This window comes from Elaeis guineensis, chromosome 5, assembly GCF_000442705.2.
Source record: "Elaeis guineensis isolate ETL-2024a chromosome 5, EG11, whole genome shotgun sequence".
In the NCBI taxonomy this organism is placed as follows: domain Eukaryota; kingdom Viridiplantae; phylum Streptophyta; class Magnoliopsida; order Arecales; family Arecaceae; genus Elaeis; species Elaeis guineensis.
Genome location: NC_025997.2, coordinates 132,968,535 through 132,991,996, shown reverse-complemented (window position 1 = coordinate 132,991,996; position 23,462 = coordinate 132,968,535). Strand labels below are relative to the sequence as shown.

Sequence of the window (23,462 nt, the reverse complement as noted above, 5' to 3'; positions counted from 1 at the left end):
TCAAAATTTAATCTACTGTTTATCACTCTTCATTGATTTAAGCATCGGAGGATCCCTGCCGGATACAACTCCGATCAGTGTGTATTTTTTTTACAGGTGCTCTTTTCCAATAACATGCGCAAATAGGAGAGATTGGCCGTAACAGGACCATCTTTTTTTTTTTGACTCTAGGGGTCATCTAAGTTAGAGCCATAGTGATAAGAGCTCTCTTATAAAAAGAGCAGGATTGTTCATTGTCCAGATTTATTAGGTACAAATAGAACAGGACATTCAAATGATGCTTGATGTCGAGGATCATCCCGGCATCTAGATTGTTAGCCGAAGAATATACCATAAGATGGATTCTGAGGTGAATTCCGAAGATAAAATTCAAGATGGTGTAACCCCATAACACCATCCGTACCAGCGGGGGGAGAGAGACACTTGCCACGTGATGGATGGATAGACAGCTAGAGAGTGTGAATCAAAACAACGCCATACTTGCCAATTAAGCCCGTCCTCATCCGAAGGGGTAAGGTGCCCAGCAGATAACGCTGACGGATGGACGAGGAGATGCCACTGCAATCTCATCTCTCATGACCCTTCCTTTTCGGCCGTGGTAAAAAATGCTGATACATTGCATTGGGTGGGTGGGGCCATAAATTACATCTCCCCGTGCCTTTCCAATTCAATTCCCCCTCCCCCTCAATAACAAATTTTCTTTAATGTTACCAAAAAAAAATTTTTTTCTTTAATCCATTACACCCCCTTCTCCATACCACCTCCCCGCCCCACACACACCTCCCCCCCCCAAAAAATAAAATAAAAAAAAAAAAGAGGAAAAAATCTTCTTTATTTAAGATGGAGCCCTCTTCTCGCCTCCTCGACCCCGAGCGACCCCATCCATCTTCGCCTTTCCCCTTCCTGATTGGATTTCCAACCTGCCTGCCATCCATCCGCTGCCTCCTCCCTCAACCAGCCTGATCCATCAATCAGCAAGGAAGGGAAGGAAGAGCTGGAAAGGGGGCATGGCTCCGGCGGCGGCGGCGTCCGCGTCCGCGTCGGCGTACTCTCGCTACATCCTCCTCCTCTCCACTTCCGACCATCAGTTCCTGCTCCTGCCGGTGCTCATGTCGGTGGTGGCCGTCCTCGTCCTCCAGCTCCTCCGCCGCTCCTCATGGATGAGGAAGAAGATGAATAATAGCGGCGGCGGAGAAGGCAAGGGGCTTCCACCGCCGGGGAGCGTGGGGCTGCCGCTGGTTGGGGAGACGCTGAGGCTGATCGCGGCCTACAAGACGGAGGACCCGGAGCCCTTCATCGACGAGCGGGTGCGGCGGCACGGGCGGCTCTTCACGACGCACGTGTTCGGGGAGCGCACCGTGTTCTCGGCGGACCCGGAGTTCAACCGCGTGGTGCTGGGCGGCGAGGGCCGGTCGGTGGAGTGCAGCTACCCCTCCTCCATCTCGACGCTGCTGGGCCGCCACTCGTTGCTTCTCATGAGGGGGGCCCTCCACAAGCGTATGCACTCCCTCACCCTCACCCGCCTCGCCTCCCCCGCCGCCATCCGCGATTCCCCACTCCTCTTCCACATCGACCGCCTCGTCCAGACCACGCTGGACTCCTGGGCCCCTCAGTCCCGGGTTCTTCTCCTCGACCAGGCCAAGAAGATCACCTTCGAGCTCACGGTCAAGCAGCTCGTGAGCTACGACCCGGGGGAATGGACGGAGGCCCTGCGACGCGAGTACCTCCTCCTCATCGAGGGTTTCTTCTCCATCCCCTTCCCTTCCTTCCTCTCCTTCACCACCTATGGCCGGGCCATCAAGGTGAGAGCTTGGCAGGCTTGGGTAATTTGCTTGCTCCATCGATTGTTTTTCGGATCGCATGCATCGATCTGTCCACAATTCCAAATTTTCAAATTACCCCTTTTTTTTCTTTTGCTTCCCGTCCGTCCGTCTTTTTTTTTTTTTTTTTTTTTGCCTTCCGTCTTCTCAATTTTGGATCGTGCCAGGCGCGGAGGAAGGTGGCGGAGGCGCTGAGGGAGGTGATAAGAAAGAGGAAAGAGGAGAAGATGAGGCAGAACGACGACCACGACGACAAGGAGGGACAGGGGAGGAGAAAGAAGGACATGGTTGCGGAGCTCTTGGAAGCGGAGGAGGGATTCTCGGAGGAGGAGATGGTGGACTTCCTGCTGGCTCTGCTGGTGGCCGGCTACGAGACCACCCCGACCATCATGACCCTTGCCGTCAAGTTCGTCACCGACAACCCTCCTGCCCTCTCCTTCCTCGCGGTGAGTCGCCCCATTCAACATCCCCACCTTAGGATAGGATGCGCGCTTTTATTGTCCCCATCCCGGTTTCCTCCTCCAATTACGGGAATGCGCGCGGATCCTCGCATCGTGGGAGGATGCCTGTCCAAGAGGATGGATAGACAGATAGGGGCGTGTGAGGATGCCTGCCAGAGAGGCTTGAATGAGTGTGCCAGAAGAGTGGTGGTGTGTGCGAACCGTAGAACCGTCGTCCGTGGATCATCGTCCTACATGAAAATGGGACCCATCCTTTCTACCCTCGCTCCCTACTTTGGAGAAGTTATTGCACCAGGCAAATCTGGGAGCATATGCACGGTGGATAACGCGCAATCGGGATTTGGCGAGATACAAGGGTAATGGGATTTGGCGTGGTCCATTGTACCTGGTCCAAGTAATAATTAGACCCTTATTTCCCCGTTGGAGTATGTAGTATGTAGAAGATTTAGCTGTATGACCAAACGAGGTGGTTAAACCGACCCAATTCGTGGGGACATGGGCTGCGGATGACCATTTGGGAGCAGACACTTTCGGAGAATGCAACGACGCAACACTAGTCTTGGCCATGCCAATCAATTGGAGAGAGTGAGATTTAGCAGATAAGTTGGTGTTATGCACGAGGATGCGCATGCTAATCTCTTGTTTTCGATCTCTCGCCTGTTTGGTGCAACAGGAAGAGCACGAGAAGATCAGAGCTAGGAAGAAGGACGAGATGGAGCCCCTGGACTGGAGCGATTACAAGTCCATGCCCTTCACCCAATGCGTACGATGATGCTCTCCTCTCCCTTCCAAATCTCTCAATAAAGGATATTGCGGCAGCGTGATTCACATAAACTAAAGCACTATAAATTAAATTCTGGTCCAGGTGATCAACGAGACGCTTCGGGTGGCCAACATCGTCGGCGGAATTTTTAGAAGAGCGGTGACGGATCTTCATTTCAAAGGTACGACGCCATTCACGTCAACTCTTCTTCACTTGCCGCAATTTTTAAACGTTGTTAAGGCGGAAAAAACCTTTCTCCATGTCTCACAGGGTACACGATTCCAAAGGGAAGCAAGGTTTTTGCATCGTTCCGAGCCGTGCATCTCGATCCCGAGTACTACGAGGAGGCCCGCACCTTCAATCCTTGGAGATGGCAGGTATGGTCGCTGAGCTGACTGGTATTGCCCCATCCTTCTTGCACCTCCCAACATTCGCTCACAAGTCCCCAAATCAACAAAATCTTCCATTAGACTAGCAATTAGATTATCTTGGGATCCTTAGTTGTTGAGTTTGAACTCGGGTCTGTGCATACAGACTAATGATGCTGTCCAGCAAGCGAGTGGGGCAGGCCTATTTACCCCCTTTGGAGGGGGCGCCCGCCTGTGCCCCGGCTACGAGCTTGCCCGGGTTGTTATTTCTGTGTTCCTCCACCACCTCGTCACCCGTTTCAGGTATGCACTTCACTTGATTTGACAGCAAGAAAGAAAGCATGTAGTTGACTAATTCGATCTATCTTCTCAAATTTTACTATCATCATTCATCTGAATGAATCACTGATGACGCCTTTTGTTTTCCTTTTTTCTTTTTCTTTTTTTCTTATTCAAAAAAAAATTATAAAAATCACAGTTGGGAAGCAGCGGAGGACAAGCTGGTATTCTTCCCCACTACCCGAACTCTCAAGGGCTACCCGATAAACGTGTGTCGACGCAGGAAGTCTCTGTCATGATGAGTTGTTCCTCTCTCCTTTTACTCCCGGTTCCTCAATGTCACTTATCTCCAGTCCAATATGTATGACCTCTGAAATAAGAGAGATAAGAAAAGAAAAGCAATGACAGTGATATCCTTAGCCTTTTAGTGCCAAGCTAGTGCCCTGTAGGGTCTGTTGCCTGCGCATTATATCTCTTGATCTGTAGAGAAGATACCACAAATGGACGTACGTGACTGTGTGCAGTCTGAGCCGGCATGTGTTGGATGGCCGGCTATTCTCCACCGATAATGATACACAATGCCCCTTGATTTGGAGTGGAGCCATCTGGAGGAGCTGTTGCTAACCCGTCTTCTTCGTCGGACCCAACCCATGCGGTGGTGCCGGCTGTCCACGTTCGGCAGAAGAAAGCATCATGGAATCGAATCTTTATCATTCATTGTTGTTTATACAAAAACAGGACACGGTAAGAGGGGAAGACAGGCGGCCCATCGAGCTTACTGAGGTGCGAAAGGACGCACGTGAATTCGTTGCCCTGATCGTGAATGAGCGGCGGCGCTGCCAATCCCCCGCATTGCCCCGCACTCCGGACGTGGGTTTGCGGTGGCCGACCAGGCAACACCTCCATCTGATCTGGAGCGATCGAAAATGGATGATCAATCAAGATTTCCTCAACTTTATCAATAGAATGACAATCGGATCAGATACGGATCGGATTAAAAAATATCAAATCTAAATCCGACCTGTTTATTAAATAGATCAGATTTTCAAATCTGAACCTGACCCATTTAGTAAACAGATCATCCGATCTAATCTATTTAATCTATTTATTAAACAATTAATCTGTTTATTTGACTCGATCCAATCCGTTTAACATGTTTATCATTTAACTTGTTTATTAAATAGTTAATCTGTTTATCCGATCCAATTCGTTTAACATATTTATTATTTAATCTGTTTATTATACAGCTAACCTGTTTAACCGATCCGATCCAATTCGTTTAATCTATTTATCATTTAACTTGTTTAATAGATAAATAAAAAGTCAGTATTGTATATTACATAAGGATTACTAAAACAGCTTCTCAAGCATGCATAATATACAAGAATTAGTATTGCACATTATATAAGGATTACTAAAACAACTTCTCATGCATAATATACAAGGATTAGAAACTCATTTTTTGAGATCAGTTCGTTCAACAGATAATTTTTGGGTCTTTGCAAATTGCAACACAGTTGGAGATACAAGATTGTTTCCAGATCCAAGATGAGCAAAATCATTACTAATAGAAGCTTGAGCTGTAGCAACACAAACATCTATGGTATCAGGGCTAGATGAGTCAGGTTCTATACATTCTGTTACATAATAATTCTTTGAGCCAAAGTTTTCAGATTTATGCCTTGCAGACATCAAATAGGTTTCACTGGAGCTTTTCTTCTTTATAAGAGCCATTATCTGGTTCATAAATAAATATTCAGATTATGAGTGAGAAATAACTAAGTGTATATCCTTAATAAATGAGATGCATATCATTATAACCATTCAGAAGTGCAGCATCTGTTGGATAGGTAATGGGTCTGTAAGAGGAACATGTGCCATTTTTCTTCTGCAGATAATCTTCATGAGAACCTTCTTGGGCTGCTTCTGATGATTGTGACTCCAAAACATGTGGATGCACATGATTTGCATTCTGAACAAGATTTTTTTGATCTTGTATCTGTGCAAAGAAAGATCTGCTACAAAGCTTCAGCAAGAATTAAAATGATGTGCAGAAAGATTACCAGTAAAAAAAGGTTTGCAACCTTGGATCAACTCCACCGTGTACAACCTGCAAAGTTAAGATTTTAGATGTTAAAAGAATTGAAATCAGAAGGCTTTTAACCATCCTTTCCAAATCAGGTGATGGTTACACATCCTTTCAGAATTATCTAATTAAAGCATCAATCAATATATGTAACTGTTCGGTGCTCAAGAGTTAATGCCCCTTAATAACAGCTTAGGAAAGAAAAATATGCAAATATTCAAGAGAGAATTCCTGTTTAGATGCTGCCTTCTTCAAGAACAAAGTGAGAGCACAAGTTCTGTTTGTTAACAAGACATGAGATGTGTTTTGCAACCCATTTAATTTATGCATGTTCTCAACGTAGTATAATAACAGAGTGAGTTTTTTTTTCTTTCGTTCATACCTTATCTACTGGAAGAATTTTTTTTAAACTATTCTACAGAAACATTCACAGCCTGGTACTCCTCAGTTACCTGCACATAAGTCAGATGTTTAGTTCAATGCTCAACATGTGATTCGATGAAATATGACTGATAATCAGAAGTTGACCTACCCAGAACTCAAAATTGAATAGGTCATGTGAGGAAATCAAGTGACATCTTAAACCCTATGAAACAACAAATTAGAAATATCAGAGAGATTTAGAAATATACGAGTTAATAGACAACTAAGGTCATGAAGAAAGAAAAATGAGTAGACGAGCAAAATATTACCTTAAAACTTGCTCATCCTGATTTCTACATGAAAAATTTATATTTTAGCAATGTTTGATTGAATACAAAATATTGATAGAGAAAAAATGAAGGATATAAACATGTGGCATAACTTCAAACATATAAATCTGCTAGTCCACATTCTCATCCATCTCAAAAATGATAATAAAGTTGCTGCATCTGAAAAACATCAAAATAGCAAAGAATGGAAAAGAAAGATTCATGCATATCTAGAAGGATTAAAATCCCTAATTTAAACCAGTCGAACAAAGATCAGATCACTATGAGATCTCAGGAACCCTAACGTAAATCCAAGAAAAAACCAGCAAATCAATATATAAATGAGACAATATACAAATGACACATTCAAGATACTATTTATTAAATAAATCGCAGGTGAACAATGATCATCTGAGACTCAGATCAAACATTCATAGGTTAGTACCATTGAACTCATAAATCGGAGCAAAATCAAGAAGAAAAAAAAAATGACTACTAATAAGGACTAAAACTCCTAATTTAAACTAATCGAATAAAGAGGATTCCAAATAATAGATCAGATCACTATGGAATCCCAGAAACCCTAAAGTAAATCTAAAAAAAAAAATTCTCAGATCTAGATCGAACACCAATCCCAGAGATCGGAGGAAAATACCTAAACTTCGGACCAGTGGAATCTCACGATTCCTTCGAGTTTGCCGTCATCGTGACGTCGCGTGTCACGATGGTTAAAGATGGAGGCCAGATCTCGACCGACGCTCCCGTGATGAAGGGAGACCGAGGAGGAGTAGCATTTAAGGGAGGAGGTTGAGGAGGAGGAGAATATCTAAACTTCGAACCAATGAAATCTCACAATTCCTCTGAGTTCCCTTCAACACGACCGCGAACAAAGAGGAGCAAGTAGTAAACAGCCATTTATTATCGACGGTGGAAGATCCTCGATCGAGAGAAAGGATGGAATGGAAACCCTAAAAGAGGGATGGAATAAAAATCCTAGAGGAAAGACAAACAGCTGCGAATTTTGAAAACGAACGAAAACGATCGAATGGCAAAAGATATAACCAGTTAGTCGATTACCCTGGATCCCTAACCCACTTAACCAGTTAACCCTAAGACTGAGCCACTTAAGGATCTAAATAACGGGTTAAATAAATTATAACTTGATCCGATCCGATCCATTTATTAAATGAGTTAAACATATCAGTGATCTAAAATTTGAACCCAATTTGATTATTAAATAGATTAAACAAATCGATCCGAACCCATTTAATCCAAATCAATTTGAACCCAATTTGATTATTAAATAGATTAAACAAATCGATCCGAACCCATTTAATCCAAATCTAAATTTGTTTAACACAAATCAAATGCGGATCAGATTGATAGATCGGATCGACTTTTACCATCCCTACTTACCATACCCTTGAATGGATCAAGGATCAACAAAGCACTCTCACACACCACACCGTTAAGAGGGCCTCGTAGGAGTCCATCGTTCGACAGTCCTGGACCGCAAGTAAATTCGACATAACAATTTACCGCTTTCCACTCATCACAAAGACCACCCTATGTCAGTCACTTCCCTCGCCAGCCAGACTTGTATGTTTATGCGTCATTACAAGTTGGTGTACACCATGATGTGAAGCTTCACCAAACAAGATGTCATCCAAAAGCACCTTACCATCAGCACAGACATCTAAGCATCATCAAATTCTTGCAGATAATATGACCATTGTCAGGAGCGCATCTGCTCCTACAATAATAGATTCATCATAGGTTTATGGATACGATTAAAAAATAGCAACTGATAAGACTTACTACAAGGATGAGTATTCTTTGCAAGCATAGGTTCCACTTAGCATAAAAGCAAGATAAGTGAACAAATATACAAAGCCTAACATTGGAAATAGAGAGGCACAGTAACGACATCATTATCATTTCAAAGGCCCAAGACTTCGACCCAAGGCACCGTCATAAACAACCGAGGCTTCTCTGTAATTCCATAGTCCGGATGTCCCCGTCTTCAATCCTCATCCTCATCTTCCTCCTCCTGCAGTAACGCTCACATCAGAACCGACAATTCCCAAAATTGAATGTACGAAAGATGGTCATGATCCCCCCACCCCCACCAAAAAACCACCAAAAAAAAAAAACAGTTTCTATTAGGATTGTCATACAGCGCTATCGATTCTTCATGCAGACGGAATAATGCAGACGCATTTGCAACTTTTCTTTTCTTTTTTCTTTATTTTGAAGAGTGATGCACATTTTTATTAAAGATAAAAATAAAACAGCTGCTTTGGTCAAGAAACAACAATCAAATCACCAAATTTCACATAGCCTAATGCCTCGTATTAGATTGCACAACCTGGCGTTCAAGCATAACATGCAACGGATTCAAACTAATATTCATGGAAATACCACAAGGTGAAGATGATAATGCCAGTTCATTAGCCAGCTGTAGAGCCTAGAAATAGTAAAGCGCAGATAAAAACCAGACAAATCAACCAACACATGGTCACAGAAATAAGATGCAGCACTTGCAAATAGAGCGCTACCTGAAGCAGAAGCAACAAGTTCCGTAGAACAAATAGAAAAGAGAAGCTACAACCACCTGACCCCACAAAATATACAAGCTGGCAAAGTAAACCCCCCACGAATTGCACGTCCATAAATTGCATTAGCCACAACCTTACAAAATCTAATTTCTTCCAATTATCAAAAAGATATTCTGAAGGCAACGTTAGAAATTTCCCACTACTTAGATCTGCAAGAATAAGTTGAAAAGCATCTCACTGAATAATGCACAAGTGAGTTAATAACAGGCTTTCTTCTCTTTAGAAGCAAAGCATATCTTTTCCAACCGGCTCACGAGATCTCCTAAGCTGATTTAGGGTAGCAACAAAAATAAAGCATAGCCCTGAAAGGCTCAAAGAAGAAAATTTTAACATGAATCAGTCTGACGAAGTATTCAACCCACAACACACCAAACAGCCCCGAAAATGAGCCATCTGAAAAGACATGGAGAAGGCCCTTCCTCTTTCCAAATAGGAGTAGGGTCTCTTTCCTCTTTGCTCACCACCTTCATCACACCCATAGTAAACAGCATGTCCCTTCTCCGCTTTTTAAAATGTTCAACCGACGCATTCAACTTGTTAGGGTGTCCGACTCACTCATAAGCTCACCCATCCACTAGCTTAAGCAAGCTCACTCTCATTCATGATCAACCTCACTCATAAGCAAGTCCTTGCAGTGGCCAGACATAACCTATGTCACTGTTATAGTTGTCAGAGTCCGCTAACTAACAAAAAATATTAACCCCAGCCCCCACCATATCAAGATCTAACGTTTGGATGAGACCCAAAAAAACATCTGAAACCCCCTTCACGGATGAAATTCTGCATTCTTCACCACTCTTTTGGCTCACTAATCTTTCACTTTTAGCCTTCAAGACAAGACCCCCAACCAATAATATCAATGACAAAATCTACAAATTACAAAGGACACTTCACACTATAAAAATTTCCCCTCAAATAAATATAATCATTTATTCAAGATAAAACAGATAAATCAAGAGGAGAACTTTTCACTTAGGTAATCATTATGTCTTGAAAAGAATGTGAAATATATAACAAAGTTTCTACCATTTATTGTCACATAATGCAGTATAGTTTTAATCACTTGAAGAGCTCTAAGAAGCTTACCTCTCCACTTTCCTCTTCATCCTCATCATTGACTTCAGACTTTGACCTATCAGACTCCTCATCACCATCATCAGTCACACTTTCCTGAATAAAAAATATAGTAAAATAAACCAGGGACTATTGTAAAGTAGTGTCCCACATGCTACCATTTGAAAATGCAAGAAGACTAGTTTTATTTAGTACTTGTTTCTTGTTGTAGGCAGACATTTGCTTTTCGTATTCACTCTTCCTTTTTGCAGCTTTGGCTTCATATGGAGCTTTCTCCTGACAAATTAGGAAAACCAAATTATTTGCACATCCGATGTGCAATACAAGAGGAGCCAACATCATTCAGAAGTGTCTGATAACAAAGATAGGAAAAGATTCTACTATACAAAGCCCAACATTCACCACCATACTATCTATAGTTTTTACATTTCAATCCAACTAAAATAGAGTCAAGCCTGTATGCATTAAAATAGTTCTATCCATCTTAAAGACCACCAAGACAAGATAGCTTCAGTCACAGGCAATCTTAGCAAAAATAAAGCAAACAAAAAGACAGTTCCAAAAATACTGAGCCAGAAATCCAGATCTGTAATCATCATCATGTGATTTATTGAAAAGATTCCTATTTTGTTAGCTGAAAAGATAATACGTACAGCATCAGACAATGATTTCCACTTCTCTCCTCCAGCTTTACCAACCTGCAGTAACAACATCAGATGTTAAATAAATCCATGAATCGAAGTATAAATAATGATTCAGTATGATTAAATATAGTAAATTTTGTCTGTGCATCTCCTTACAACTGAGACAGCCTTCACATTGGGATGTTCCTGCTTGTATTGTTTCCTGAACTCTTCACTGAGAGATTAAAGTTGCGAGAAGTTAATGATTTCTGGAAACAAAATGTAGCACTACAATGTAGAAGCCTATATGTGAAACAAGAGAATTGCAAGGGTACTTACAGGAAAACAAAGAAAGCACTTGGAGGCCTCTTTGGTTTGTTAGGATCTTTTTTGGCCTTTTTTTCCTTCTTGGCCTGTCTTTTGCTACTCTTATCTGCCTTAATTGCAGCCTTGCGTTTCCCAACCTTTCTGAAATAAAAAAAAAAAAAATACAAAACCATAAACCATATTTAGTCCTATCCGCTTCCTAGCAGCCTTGCATTTCCCAACCATTATGCAAAACAGAAAAAACAAGCATACACAGCAACCATCACAAATGCAGAGATAGTGTTTGTGCACCATCTCCAGCAATTCTCATAAATTATGTCAAGAGCCTCCCATATACTGAGACTTCCCATCTTCACAACTAGCCATTGATGAATGCACCATATAAATACTATAATCCATACATTAGAATTTATCCTTTATCCATCTTTCTCCATTAATTGCCTTACCACATCTAGCACATACATGTGTTCTGAACATTGTCATCTACAAAAGTTATGCAACCTCATCAAATACTTAATTTTATCATGTAGATTCCCAATGCGGTAGTATCTTCCAAACACGCATAAACGTATCCCTATTTCAAATATATTCCTAGAGGGATCTTTGATACGGTAGAATCCTTAATGCTGAACGTGCAGAAGAAGGACCCTCCGTCATAACATATGTTTGTTTCACTCATAGGTCATACTCATATAATTACTAAACAACCACTTGTGTGCCCCAGCCTTGATGCAAATGTGCCTAGAACCTCATGTGTGTATCTGCACTTAAACTCAGCGTTTCCATGCCCCATGGGCTCAATCAGTTTACTCAGCAAATAAGATGGATCATAGGCCACCATCACAAACAGAAAGTACTGTAAGCTACAACAGCAGATAAGATGAAGTTAGTAATTTCATTGCAGTGGTCAACTAGATGCAGCATTAAAAAGCTCAAGTAACCTGTCATCAGCTGGCTTCAGCACTTCCTTAGTTTCCTTCTTTGTTGCCCCTTTTCCCTTTCCTCCCTTCATTTTCAAATGGAGCTCCTGTTACAATCAGGTTAACCAAAACAATGAAACCTTGAAACCACAAGAAGTTGCTAGTTAGAAATGGCAACAGCTGTAGAATAATAATAAGAAGAACCAGTAACCATCTAAGAGCAATATAAGCTATGGCAAGAACCAGGGATGCACTACATAACTTGATGCATGCATTAAGCATTCAATAAGCTATCTAACTAAAGGATATAAAATAGAAGGACATGGCATTGGAAGCAAACTCATCAAAGCAAAGAATTCCAGATTCCAAATCAGAGAGAAGCTTAGTAAATGCTTTCAGATAAACCTTAAGGGGGCCCCTATTGCTGAACCAAAAGTCTCCTATTACCGAACTAAAAGTCTCGTGAGAAAAATAAATGACACAAGGTTCAAAAAAACCCTTCAGAGGTCAAATGAAAGAGCAGCTTAAATGCAACAAAATACAAGAAAATTATTGCGGCCAATCCCCTCGTCGCCTGGTCGCCGGGAACGAGCGCCTACAAAAGAAGTCTGCACTGACCGGAGGTGACTCCGGCGGAGACCCTCCGACGATCAAGTCAGAGAAGAGACTAGGCAACAGTAGACAAGAATCAAGGAGAGCTCAGCGAGAGAGAGTGAGAGCTAGAGCTAGAAAGGAGAAGGGATTCAAGAGTTTCGAAAAGACCTCCCAGCACTGTTGCCTTCCCCGATATATATAGTGGAGCGCGGTATGGCGCCGTCATTAATGGCGCAGACAATGGAAGAATTGTCAAATCGCCGAGGACTGTCAGAGCCACCATGAGATTGTCAAATCACCGTGGGGCTGTCAAATCACTAGGGTTGACCCATGCCTTAAGTGGGATAATGCCCCAAGGCGGCTGTGCCGCATGCCGGTGTCAGGACTGGCAGCCTCCAGCAGTCGTACGGCGTTTGGAGGAGCCGACCGACTATAGGTCGGCGGCTGGTTGAGGGGCATCGGGCGGAAGCCCGGGAACCCTCCGGCAGTCAGTCGGGCGCATTGTGGGAGTCGGGCATCGGGCTCCATAGTTCGGCCGATCGAGAGCGAAGGTCTGCCCGACCGACGTATATTCGGTCGGTCGACGACGGCAGCCGTCAGTCGGCAGAGTCGGGTGCCGGTCATGTAGGCCCGACGGTGAGTCAGCGTGAGTGGAGTCGGTCAGTATGCCCCAACAGTTGCCCCCTCCACTCCTGAGTCGGATGGTGCGCTGGCTAATGTCTTTGTATTGGCGGCAGCGTCGGGCGAAAGGAGTGGATTCCCATCGCATTAAGTCCCGAATCTGACGACCGCACCGCTGGCTGATCCGGTGTCAGGTGCCTTATGAGTGCCAGGCGATTCGCCGGTGTCAGACATCCCATCGGTGTCAGATGTCCCGTCGGTGTCAGATGTCCCGTCTCGTTGGGAACGAAAACCGTCATTCCCGTCGCCCATTCGGGGATGCGAAACGTCACGGCCTTTTCGCCACGTGGCAGGTGGCCATTGGGCCGGGTCTGTTCGAGCGGATGGAGGTGACGTGGCTCGATCTGAGGACGGGTGCGTCGAACCGTCGGGCTGAAAGATGGCCCGGATGTCGCCACGTGGCGCGATCTGGGAGTTCCTCGTTGGTCGTGCTTCCATCTCGGTCGTCGGGGGGCACTATATATACAAGGTCGCCTGCATCCAGGTTTCCACTTTTCCCATTTGCTGTCGAAACTCTGCCCGTGCGGTCCCCAGCTCCAGGTAACTGTCTCCGTTTCTCCCCTCTTTGGGGGTCCCTTTTCTTTTCCTAGGGGCCTGCCCCCGTTGCCCGTCTTCTTCCCATTTTCTACCCTCTGTCCTGGTCTATGGCTAGAACATCTCCAAGAAAAGGTCGGTCGGGGGATCCGACTGACGATCCTCGGTCGACCCCGGAGGTGGAGGTTTCTTTACTTTCGGGGCCGAACATCGATCGGCTCCGGGAGCAATATTGCATCCCGGAGCAATTTCGGTTGTTCGCCCCTGGTGCCAACGGTCGGGTCAACAGCCCGCCCGAGGGCCAGATGGCCTTCTACGTCGAGGACCTTCGAGCCGGTCTTCGCTTCCCGATCCCGGAGTTCGTCCGGAACGTTCTGGACTATTACGGACTATGTCCGGCACAACTTGCGCCGAACTCGGTTCGACTAATAGTCAGTTTTGCCCTGCTGTGTCGGCTTTTGCCGACTATCCCTCGGATTTCGCTCTTCCGAGCATTTTTTGTCCTCCGACCCCACCCTAAAGCCCGAGGATGGTGGTACTTTAATCCTCGGAAGGGGCTTTCTTTCATCATCGGTCTTCCGTCGTCCATTCATGGATGGAAGAACCAATTCTTCTTTGTCTCTTCTATTCCTTGGGGGTTCCCTGCCCGTTGGGGGGACCCCCGAACCCAACCGAATGAGAACAGTCGGGTGGAAGCCGGGGACCGGGAAGACTTCCACCGCCTGAAAGATATTTCGGTGCCGAAACAGAGAGAACTCGTCACCGAGCAGGCCCTGTACGACGCCGGTCTCAGCCCGGTCCCTCGCTTAGGTTCGCCTTCTGTTTTCCCCCTCCTTTCTTCTTTCCTTTCTTTTTGGGTGCTGATCATCTGTCGTCGTCTGCAGACATGCCATCGAGGGCGAGACTGACGGCGGCCGACGTCCGGCAGTACACTGTGCGGAAGAGGCCGGCGCAAGGGGCCGGACCATCGCGGCCTCCCAAGAGGCCTCAAGTGGCTCCACCGAGCGAGCCGGCTGGGGCAGAGGCGGAGCCTATCATCGCACTGTCGGCGCCGACGGTGCCTGTCGAAGTCCCGTCCGAGGGACCATCGACCGAGGGAGCAGCCTCGCCCGAGGGGCGGGCGGCCAAGGAATCGATCGAGGACGTGCCGGTTGCTCAGCCGGCAGAGGAGGTTCGGGAGGAGGCGCGCGAGCCCGAGCCACCCGCGTCTACTGCTGCTGCGCCTTCGGGAGGGACCCGGTCGGACTCAAGCGTGCCTTCTCCGATATCAGGGCCTGGGTGTCCGCACGGAGGAAGGTCCCGATGGCGTCCGACGACGAAGGAAGGTCGGCCGGTGGCGGGGCGTCGACCGACTCTCCACTGCCCGACGGAGCGTCGGCCCTGGCCAACCACGACTTGGCCAAAAGGCTATGCCAAGCGCTCATCCTTCCGGCTGACATTGAGGCCATGAAGAATCAGCGTGTCTCTGACATGCTGTCTTCGTTCTACCCGACTATGATCCGGGTAAGTCTTCCTTCTTTTCGTTTTCACTACCGTTTGTTGTAAGCTCGATCTTCTGACGGTCGGCTTCGTTTTGTGCAGCTGATTTATAACATATCCGAGCTGGAGGCCGAGTATCGAAGATTCGGTGACATGCACGCGGCCTGGAAGGACAAGGCCACGGCCACCGAAACCGATAAGGTTAACTGGTCGACCAGCTGCAGCAGTCGGTCGATCGGGAGGCCCAGCTTGAGGGGGAGATCTCTCATCTTACTGAGGAGGTCTCCCAACTCACAGGCGCTTTGGCGACTTCGGAGACCGAGCTGCAGTCGGCCCGGGACGACGCCAAGAAGAAGTCCCGAACCGTCCGTCGGCTGCATCACAAGAGGGACAGCTTCGCCAAGGAGCTCAAGGCAGAACGCAAGCAGCTCCGAGTAAGCCTCGGGAACCTCGCTAAGGCCGAAGAAAGTCTGTCCATCGCTCAGGCCGACGCAGACATCGCGAGGGCGGAAGCGGAGTCGGCGAAGGAAGCCATGGGTCGGGCTATAGAAGACTTCCGCGACTCTAAAGAGTACCGGGAGGAACTTCTGGAGAGCGGCTTCCTCTCATACCGAGTGGGGTACGAGGATGCTCGGGAAGCCACCCGAAGCTTGTACCCGAAGCTCGACCTCGACAGTATCGTTCCGCCAGAGTCGGAGGCCCCAGCTGCGGAGGAGACGGCCGACCCATCATCGGGAGGTCGCACCACCATAGCGGAAGCCGAAGCAGACGCGGACCAAGCTACCGAAGGTCAAGCGGCTCCGACTCCCGAAGCCCGAGTAGATTCGCCGGCCGTCCCCAATCTTCGTCCAGTGGAAGAGGCCGACTCTGAGGACTAGTCGGTCTTTCATTTTTCTTTACTTCTATTTATCATACCTGTATTCGGGTTTCGGCCCAGTTTTGTAAACTTAACCCGAACTTTAATGAAATCGAAGTCAAAGTCTGTTCAACTTGGACTCTTCTCCTTTGTATGTCTCTCTTCTTTAATGTGTCGTGGGACACTTTTGAACACATAAGTCGCTAGCCCGGTAGATTAGTTAGGACGTTCGGTAATGCGCGCCGTAGCAAAGGCAGAGCGAATTCCAACTTTGGATCAGCCTCCCGATTGTCGTGCGACGCGACGGTCGAGAGCTTGGGTCAGGCGCCTGTGGCCCAGACGTGAGTCGGGCGCATTTGTCGAGCCGAGGGTCGATCGCCCTTCGGGCATAACTTGATGGCCGGATCATTTCATATGGTCCGATAGTCAAATGTCGCTCGAGGCGCTTAGTCGAATGGCATCCGACGCGTTTAGTCGGAGAAACGATGACAAGTCGGATTTTCATTGCCTAGACCTAGGCCGGGTACTTACGTCGCGCCGTGTGATAATCGGTGGTAAGTCGAATATCCTTCGACCGATCGTGACCTGTCGGCAAGTTGCGAACGCGGCATTGGTCGCGTCGGCGTTTTGCTTTTCTTGGCCAAGACAGTCGGCGAGTCAGCCGATCGTTTTGCCCGGGAGTTTGACTGTAGGAGTGTAACTCCCTTTGTCGGGGATATATCGGCCTTTTTAAGCGTTCGATGCGTTGTCGACGATCGGACCGTTGGTCCCCAGTGGAACGTTAGGTTCGAGTCGGGATGTCGGGGCTCGCACTTCTTGGCCTTTTGTAGAGTCGGCCTTTCTTGACCTTTTGTAGAGTCGGCCATCCATTATCACGTATTGGGAGGCCGACCATCGGAGCCGTCTGGCCTCCGCGGGATCTTCAGGGCTAATCCCGTCGGTCAGGTACCGAACAATCGGATCCATCCAGCTTGGTTCGGCCACCAGCTGTAGCACCTCCTCGGCCTTGTCGATGCTCGACTGCTCGAGATTCTCTACGAACGTCCGGCCCAAAGCGTCGTAAGCTGAAGTCACCAGCCTGGAGAGTTCGTTGGCCCGAGCGTTCTCCGACCTAGGGATGTGGGAGATCTCGAAATATCCAAGGCGCGCAACAAGATCTTTCACCTTCTGGAGATATTTTGCCATAGCCGGGTCTCGCGCCCGAATTCGCCTTTGACCTGTCCCACGATCAGCTGAGAATCGGAGAAGACTCGAAGGCTGTTGATCCCCAACTCCTTCGCCATCCTCAAACCGGCGAGGAGTGCTTCATACTCGGCTTGATTGTTGGAGGCTTTAAAGTCGAATCGGAGGGCGTACTCAGTGACCATCCCTTCTGAGTTGGTGAGCAGGAGTCCGGCTCCGCTCCCCTGAGCATTCGAAGCTCCGTCGATGTGCAGTACCCAAGTGGACCCCGGGTCAGGCTCGGAGATCGCAGCTCCTCCAGGGTTCTCGCCTTCCGACCCTTGGTCGGTTGTCGGGAATTCTGCGATAAAGTCGGCCAAAACCTGGACCTTCAAGGCGGGTCGCGGTCGGTACTGTATGTCGAACTCACTGAGCTTCATCGCCCATTTCGCCAGTCGTCTCGATGTGTCGGGTCGGTGCAATACCGCCCTCAAGGGCTGGTTGGTGAGGACCACAATGGCATGCACTTGAAAGTATGGACGGAGTCGTTGTGCGGACACAGTCAGGGCGAATATCATCTTTTCTGTCTCCAAGTACCGAGCTTCAGCACCATGGAGCACTTTGCTGGTGTAATATATGGGTTGGTGAATTCGGCTCTCGTTCTCCCGGACGAGCACCGAGCTAACCGCCTCGGGGGAGGTGGCCAAATAGAGATACAGCGTCTCCCCGACTTCTGGCTTCACAAGCAGTGGCGGGGAAGCCAGGTACCTTTTCAGGTCCTCGAAGGCCCGTTGGCACTCATCCGACCAAGAGAAGCCCTTCACCTGCCTCAGGGTTCTGAAGAACGGGAGGCATCTTTCAACCGACCGAGAGATGAATCGGCTGAGGGCGATGATTTTTCCGTTCAGCTGCTGGACCCCTTCTTGGTGCCCGGGTGCCGCATGTCGATGATTGCCTTTATTTTCTCAGGGTTGGCATCGATTCCATGTTGAGAAACGAGGAACCCGAGAAACTTCCCTGAAGTCACTCCGAAGGCGCACTTAGTCGGATTCAGCTTCATCCGATGTCGTCGTAGAGTGCGAAAAGTTTCCTCAAGATCGCGAACGTGATCTATAGTCTGCGCACTCTTTACCAGCATGTCGTCTACATACACTTCCATGTTGCGCCCGATCTGGTCTTTGAAGACCTTATTGACGAGTCGCTGGTAGGTGGCTCCGACGTTCTTCAGTCCAAAGGGCATTCCTCTGTAGCAGTAAAGGCCCTTGGCGGTCACGAAAATCGTATGCTCCTCGTCCTCAGGCGCCATCCGAATCTGGTTGTACCCGACGAAGACGTCCATGAAACTGAGCAATCGGTGGCCGGACGTCGCGTCCACCAGCTGGTCAATCTTTGGGAGTGGGAAGCTGTCCTTCGGACAGGCGTGGTTTATGTCGGTATAGTCGATGCAAATCCTCCAACTCCCGTTGGCCTTTTTGACCATGACGACGTTGGCGAGCCAATCGGGGTATGTAGTTTCTCTGATGAAGCCTGTCTCGAGTAGCTTGTCCACCTTTTCGTCGATGGCCTTCTGTCTTTCAGGAGCAAAAGACCGTTTCTTCTGCCTCACCGACCTCACCGCTGGGTCGATGTTGAGTCGATGTGTCATTGTCTCCGGGGGGATGCCCGACATATCCGCTGCCGACCAGGCGAATATGTCGGCGTTGGCCATCAGTAGCTCCGCCAACTGTCGTCGCTCGGGGTCGGGTAATTGAGACCCGACCCATACCTTTCGGTCGGGATTCTCCGCTATCGAGATGGGAACGAGCTGTTCGGCCGGTTCACCCCGTTCTTCTTCTTCCCATTGGTCCAACTTGTCGACCGTCAGGGGGCCCTTCGATTCGTTGCTTTGAGCAGAGATCTGAAAGCATCGCCGAGCGAGCTGCTAATCCCCGCGCATCTCCCCGACTCCGTTCCTGATCGGAAACCGAACCAGGAGGTGATACGTCGAAACTATCGCCCTGAGGGCATTTAGTCCGGATCTTCCGAGTATGGCATTGTAGGCCGACGGCACTTGGACGACCGCAAAGGTCAAGTGGACTGTGCTCTGTCGTGGTTCGGTTCCAACCATCACGGGCAAAGTAACTTCGCCTTCCACCGTGACAGCATCTCCAGCAAAGCCTATCAGGGGCGTAAAGACTCTCTTGAGTCGGTCGGTCGACAGTCGCATCCGGGAGAAGGTCGAGTAAAACAAAACGTTCGTTGAACTTCCATTGTCTACAAAGATTCTTTTTACATCATAATTTGCTATTGTTGCCGAGACAACAACAGCGTCGTCATGGGGAGTTTGAATGCTCCGAACATCTTCATCTGTAAAAGTAATTACATCATCCGGGCGCAGCTTCTTCGTCGGCTCCCCTCCAGCAGACGTTCCCGGACTCAGTTGTTTGGAAATCATATTGATGACCCCGGCCGTTGGTTGGTTATTCGTCGCTTCTTCAGTCGGATGGGGTCGTTGGTCGGCGACGGGCCGGATCAGCGGATTCCTCCGAAACTTGCCGAGATATCTCCGACGTATGAGGGCTTCAATCTCATCCTTAAGTTGGATGCATTGCTTGGTATTGTGGCCGTGACCCTGATGGAATCGGCAGTACTTTCGCCGGTCGAGGCCCTTTGCCTTCAGAGGCGGAGGCCGTCGCAGGTATTCTTCCCCTTCGATCTCCATCAAAATCTGCGCACGAGCAGAGAGAGGAGTATAGGAGTCGTACCTGGGACGTGTCGGCCTTAGACTCCGCCGTCGAGGCGACCTCTGGTTCCGTCGAGGGGGTGAGACCCGACCGTCAGTCGAGGGCCTGCTAGGCTCGGCTGGGTCCCGACCCTCCCTTCGCTTCTCCTTCGGACCCTTGGACTCGGTCAGGCGCCGGTCGGAAACTCCTTCGTCTGCGCGCATGTACTTGTACGCGCGCTCCAGCAGTTCGGCGTACGTCCGAGGGAGGGTCTTGTCCAAAGAATATGTGAATCGGGATGCCCTCAGCCCCCGCTTCATGGCCGAAATGGCCATGTCTTCGTTGAGATCCCGGACCTCAAGCGTGGCCTCGTTGAATCGCATCACGAAGTGTCGGAGCATCTCGTTTTCTCCCTGTTTGAGGAAAAAAAGGCTGTCCGAGGTTCGTGGCGGCTTCCGACTGGTGCTAAAGTGGGCCACAAAAGAGTGCTCGAGCTGTCCAAAGGAGTGGATACTTCCTGATCAAAGACCGGAGTACCAGGTCCTGGCAGCTTTGCGGAGCGTAGCGGGGAAGCCGATGCAAAGAAGAGCGTCGGTCGTCCCTTGGATCGTCATGAGAGCCTTATAGCTCTCCAGGTGGTCAACCGGGTCGGTGGAGCCATCGTAAGGCTCCACGTGTGGCATCTTGAACCGACAAGGGATCGATTCGTCGAGGATGAGTCAGAAAAGAGGTTGGACGGTCTGGAAGTCTACGTCGTTTGAGGACTTCTGTCCGTCCACCTGCAGCTGGGCAAGCCGACAGTCGATTTCTTCGAACCTGCATTCGTAGTCGTCGACCCATCGGCGCTGAGAGACCCCAGGGGTGGAGTCTCCCGATGAGTCCGAAAGGGAGGCGGACGGTGTTCGCGGCCGCTTTTCCTTCCTCGCTCGTCCCAGCTGGAAGGGGGATGACCGTCGGGACCGATGGGTGTCACGCTGCGGCCGCCCCTCCTCTCGGTGGGAGCGCTGTGGCAGATGCTCCGGAGGAGGCGACGGAGACCGACGCGGGCGTCGGCGACTGCTCTTGGAGGGCATCGGACGTGCCGCCAGTTGCTCGGCCGGCGATGGCGGCAACCGAATTGGTTATTGCTGAAGGCTCTTGACTGCGTCTGTCAGCATGATCATCTGCCGCACGATCGCCGCGATCTGCGCCTCCGTGGTCACCGCGGGATACGGAGAGCTGGGTTCCGCCATGGAGGGTGGAGGAGAGGCCTCTTCCCGACGGGAAGAGCGCCTCGCCGATCCGATGACCCTCGACCGTTGAGCTCTTATTCTTGTCATCTTAGGAGATGTTCCGAGTTCCGTGGGAGTTACAATCCCTGGTGCTGTCACAGGCCCCCCCTTCCTGGCGCGCCAATCTGTTGCAGCCAATCCCCTCGTCGCCTAGTCGTCAGGAACGAGCGCCTGCAAAAGAAGTCCGCACTGACCGGAGGTGACTTCGGTGGGGACCCTCCGACGGTTAAGTTAGAGAGGAGACTAGGCAACAGTAGACAAGAATCAAGGAGAGCTCAACGAGAGAGAGTGAGAGCTAGAGCAAGAAAGGAGGAGGGATTCAAGGGTTTCGAAAGGATCTCCCAGCACTGTTGCCTTCCCCGATATATATAGTGGAGTGCGGTATGGTGCCGTCATTAATGGCGCAGACAATGGAAGAATTGTCAAATCGCCGAGGACTGTCAGAGCCACCATGAGGTTGTCAAATCGCCATGGGACTGTCAAATCACTAGGATTGACCCATGCCTTAAGTGAGATAATGCCCCAAGACGGCTGTGCCGTATGCCGGTGTCAGGACTGGCAGCCTCCAGCAGTCGTACGGCGTTTGGAGGAGCCGACCGACTATAGATCGACGGCTGGTTGAGGGGCGTCGGGCGGAAGCTCGGGAACCCTCCGGCAGTCAGTCGGGCGCATTGTGGGAGTCGGGCATCGAGCTCCATAGTTCGACCGATCGAGAGCGAAGAAAGTCTGCTCGACCGACGTATATTCGGTCGGTCGGCGACGGCAGCCGTCGGTTGGCAGAGTCGGACGCCGATCATGTAGGCCCAACGGTGAGTCGGCGTGAGTGGGGTCAGTTGGTATGCCCCAACAAAAAAAAAACTAATTCAGCGTATATAAGTGGCCACATGTTTGCTCGAAATCTCCACAGCTGTAGCATGATCCAGGAAGAAGTTGATAAGAAAAGGCAGAATTGAAAAAAAGTGAAGAAGAAATGCCCCCATGGTCAACAAGCAATAGATTTATCCTTGAATATACCGAAAACAGAACGCAGAGCTCTGTAGATCATCAGAATAAATTTCATAACAGATAAATTGCGCAGATGGTTATAATGATCATAATGATGATGATGATATAACAACAACAATAAAGCAACGGTAAGGTACAAATAAATCTCCCCCAGGTTATCATCGAATAAAGTCGATAAAAGATTTTCCAAGCCTAAAAAAGGTGGGGTTAAAAACCTTCAAGTTCATGGGACTAAATAATACACAGCAGCAAAAGAAAAGAAGACAGACGAGAAAAAGCAGCAGTACAATCCGGCAGCAGGAACATGATTCCTCGAAATCCTCTCCGATCAGAAGGTCAGATAATAAAAGATACAAAACAATGTATAGCAACTGACAACCAACAACAACAACAACAACAACAACAACAACAACAACAACAAAAGGGCAAATAGCCTGAAAGCAGCATCAAGAGACAACAAGCACCTTGCAAAATGCTAAAAAAATGGATTTTATGCGCCAAAATAATATAAATAAATACATGATAAAACTACCACGAACGGATCGAATAGGATATGAGAAGGAACCATCAAACAGTTAGGATCTCTTCAAAAACAACAAAAATCAAGAGACACAACAAAAATCAAGAGACGAATCAGCAGATCGAGACCGAAAATGAATAGCACAAAAACCGAATTAAAAAAACAGAAAAAAAAGGAAACGGAAAGATAAAAATTGAATTTAAAAAGAAAAAAAAATAAAAGGAGGTAGAAAGATGCCCTAACCTCGAGGGGAAGAAGAGGCGAAAACCTCTCGACCGCAGGAAGAGGGCAAGAAGGCAGTAGAAAGGATAAGAGGGAGAGGGAGACAGAGAGAGCAAGCGAAAGCAGGAAAGAGAGAGAGAATGATGCGTACGACCGACTGGAGGGCTGGTATTGGAATGTAAGCAACCGGCACAGCCGGTTGGCACCCCTTCTATTGGCCGCCACTAGGACACCAGCACGCCAGCGATCACGCTGTGACCGGTTACTCCCCGCTGCCCTCCCTCGAGCTTATCGGCCCAGCACATTAGCTCACGCCAGCCTTGAGATATTTTTAGGCGGTCCGCCAAGCTAAAACGCGGCGACCTAAAGGCCTTCTGATTGTTTGCAGACGATGCCTCGACTCATC

The 23,462-nt window shown here is 48.4% G+C and overlaps 2 protein-coding genes across 4 annotated transcripts; one reads left to right on the top strand and one right to left on the bottom strand.

Annotated features, from left to right (window-relative positions):
• Nucleotides 1–804: 804 nt before the first annotated feature.
• Nucleotides 805–4,125, top strand: LOC105046233 (3beta,22alpha-dihydroxysteroid 3-dehydrogenase). 3 transcript variants are annotated; one of them, XM_073258719.1, is made up of 7 exons: nt 812–1,823; nt 1,988–2,266; nt 2,955–3,044; nt 3,147–3,225; nt 3,315–3,421; nt 3,579–3,715; nt 3,891–4,125. In XM_073258719.1, the coding sequence occupies exons 1-7, from the start codon at nt 1,008–1,010 to the stop codon at nt 3,988–3,990; spliced, it is 1,608 nt and encodes a 535-aa protein (XP_073114820.1). In that variant the 5' UTR covers nt 812–1,007; the 3' UTR covers nt 3,991–4,125. The 3 variants fall into 3 exon arrangements, with proteins under 3 accessions (XP_073114821.1, XP_073114820.1, XP_010923048.1); XM_010924746.4 differs by having other exon boundaries at nt 816–1,802; XM_073258720.1 differs by lacking the exon at nt 3,891–4,125 and having other exon boundaries at nt 805–1,823; nt 3,315–3,442; nt 3,579–3,714.
• Nucleotides 4,126–8,160: 4,035 nt separating this feature from the next.
• On the bottom strand, nt 8,161–23,234 carry LOC105046234 (high mobility group B protein 1). Its single transcript, XM_073258721.1, has 8 exons — nt 23,078–23,234; nt 12,053–12,138; nt 11,124–11,252; nt 10,962–11,019; nt 10,815–10,859; nt 10,357–10,437; nt 10,174–10,257; nt 8,161–8,519 (listed from the first exon to the last, which is right to left on the bottom strand). The coding sequence occupies exons 2-8, from the start codon at nt 12,121–12,123 to the stop codon at nt 8,493–8,495; spliced, it is 495 nt and encodes a 164-aa protein (XP_073114822.1). The 5' UTR covers nt 12,124–12,138; nt 23,078–23,234; the 3' UTR covers nt 8,161–8,492.
• Nucleotides 23,235–23,462: the final 228 nt, after the last annotated feature.

What these genes read in the sequence shown, in the direction of transcription:
- LOC105046234 (XM_073258721.1), bottom strand. Translation starts at nt 12,123, where the DNA reads ATGAAGGGAGGAAAGGGAAAAGGGGCAACAAAGAAGGAAACTAAGGAA. An exon ending in ATGTGAAGGCTGTCTCAGTT is followed by an intron (nt 10,860 to 10,961) that starts GTAAGGAGATGC and finishes TTGTTACTGCAG; the next exon opens with GTTGGTAAAGCTGGAGGAGA. An exon ending in GGAAATCATTGTCTGATGCT is followed by an intron (nt 10,438 to 10,814) that starts GTACGTATTATC and finishes CTAATTTGTCAG; the next exon opens with GAGAAAGCTCCATATGAAGC.
- LOC105046233 (XM_073258719.1), top strand. Translation starts at nt 1,008, where the DNA reads ATGGCTCCGGCGGCGGCGGCGTCCGCGTCCGCGTCGGCGTACTCTCGC. An exon ending in TGAGAGCTTGGCAGGCTTGG is followed by an intron (nt 1,824 to 1,987) that starts GTAATTTGCTTG and finishes GGATCGTGCCAG; the next exon opens with GCGCGGAGGAAGGTGGCGGA. An exon ending in CACCTCGTCACCCGTTTCAG is followed by an intron (nt 3,716 to 3,890) that starts GTATGCACTTCA and finishes TAAAAATCACAG; the next exon opens with TTGGGAAGCAGCGGAGGACA.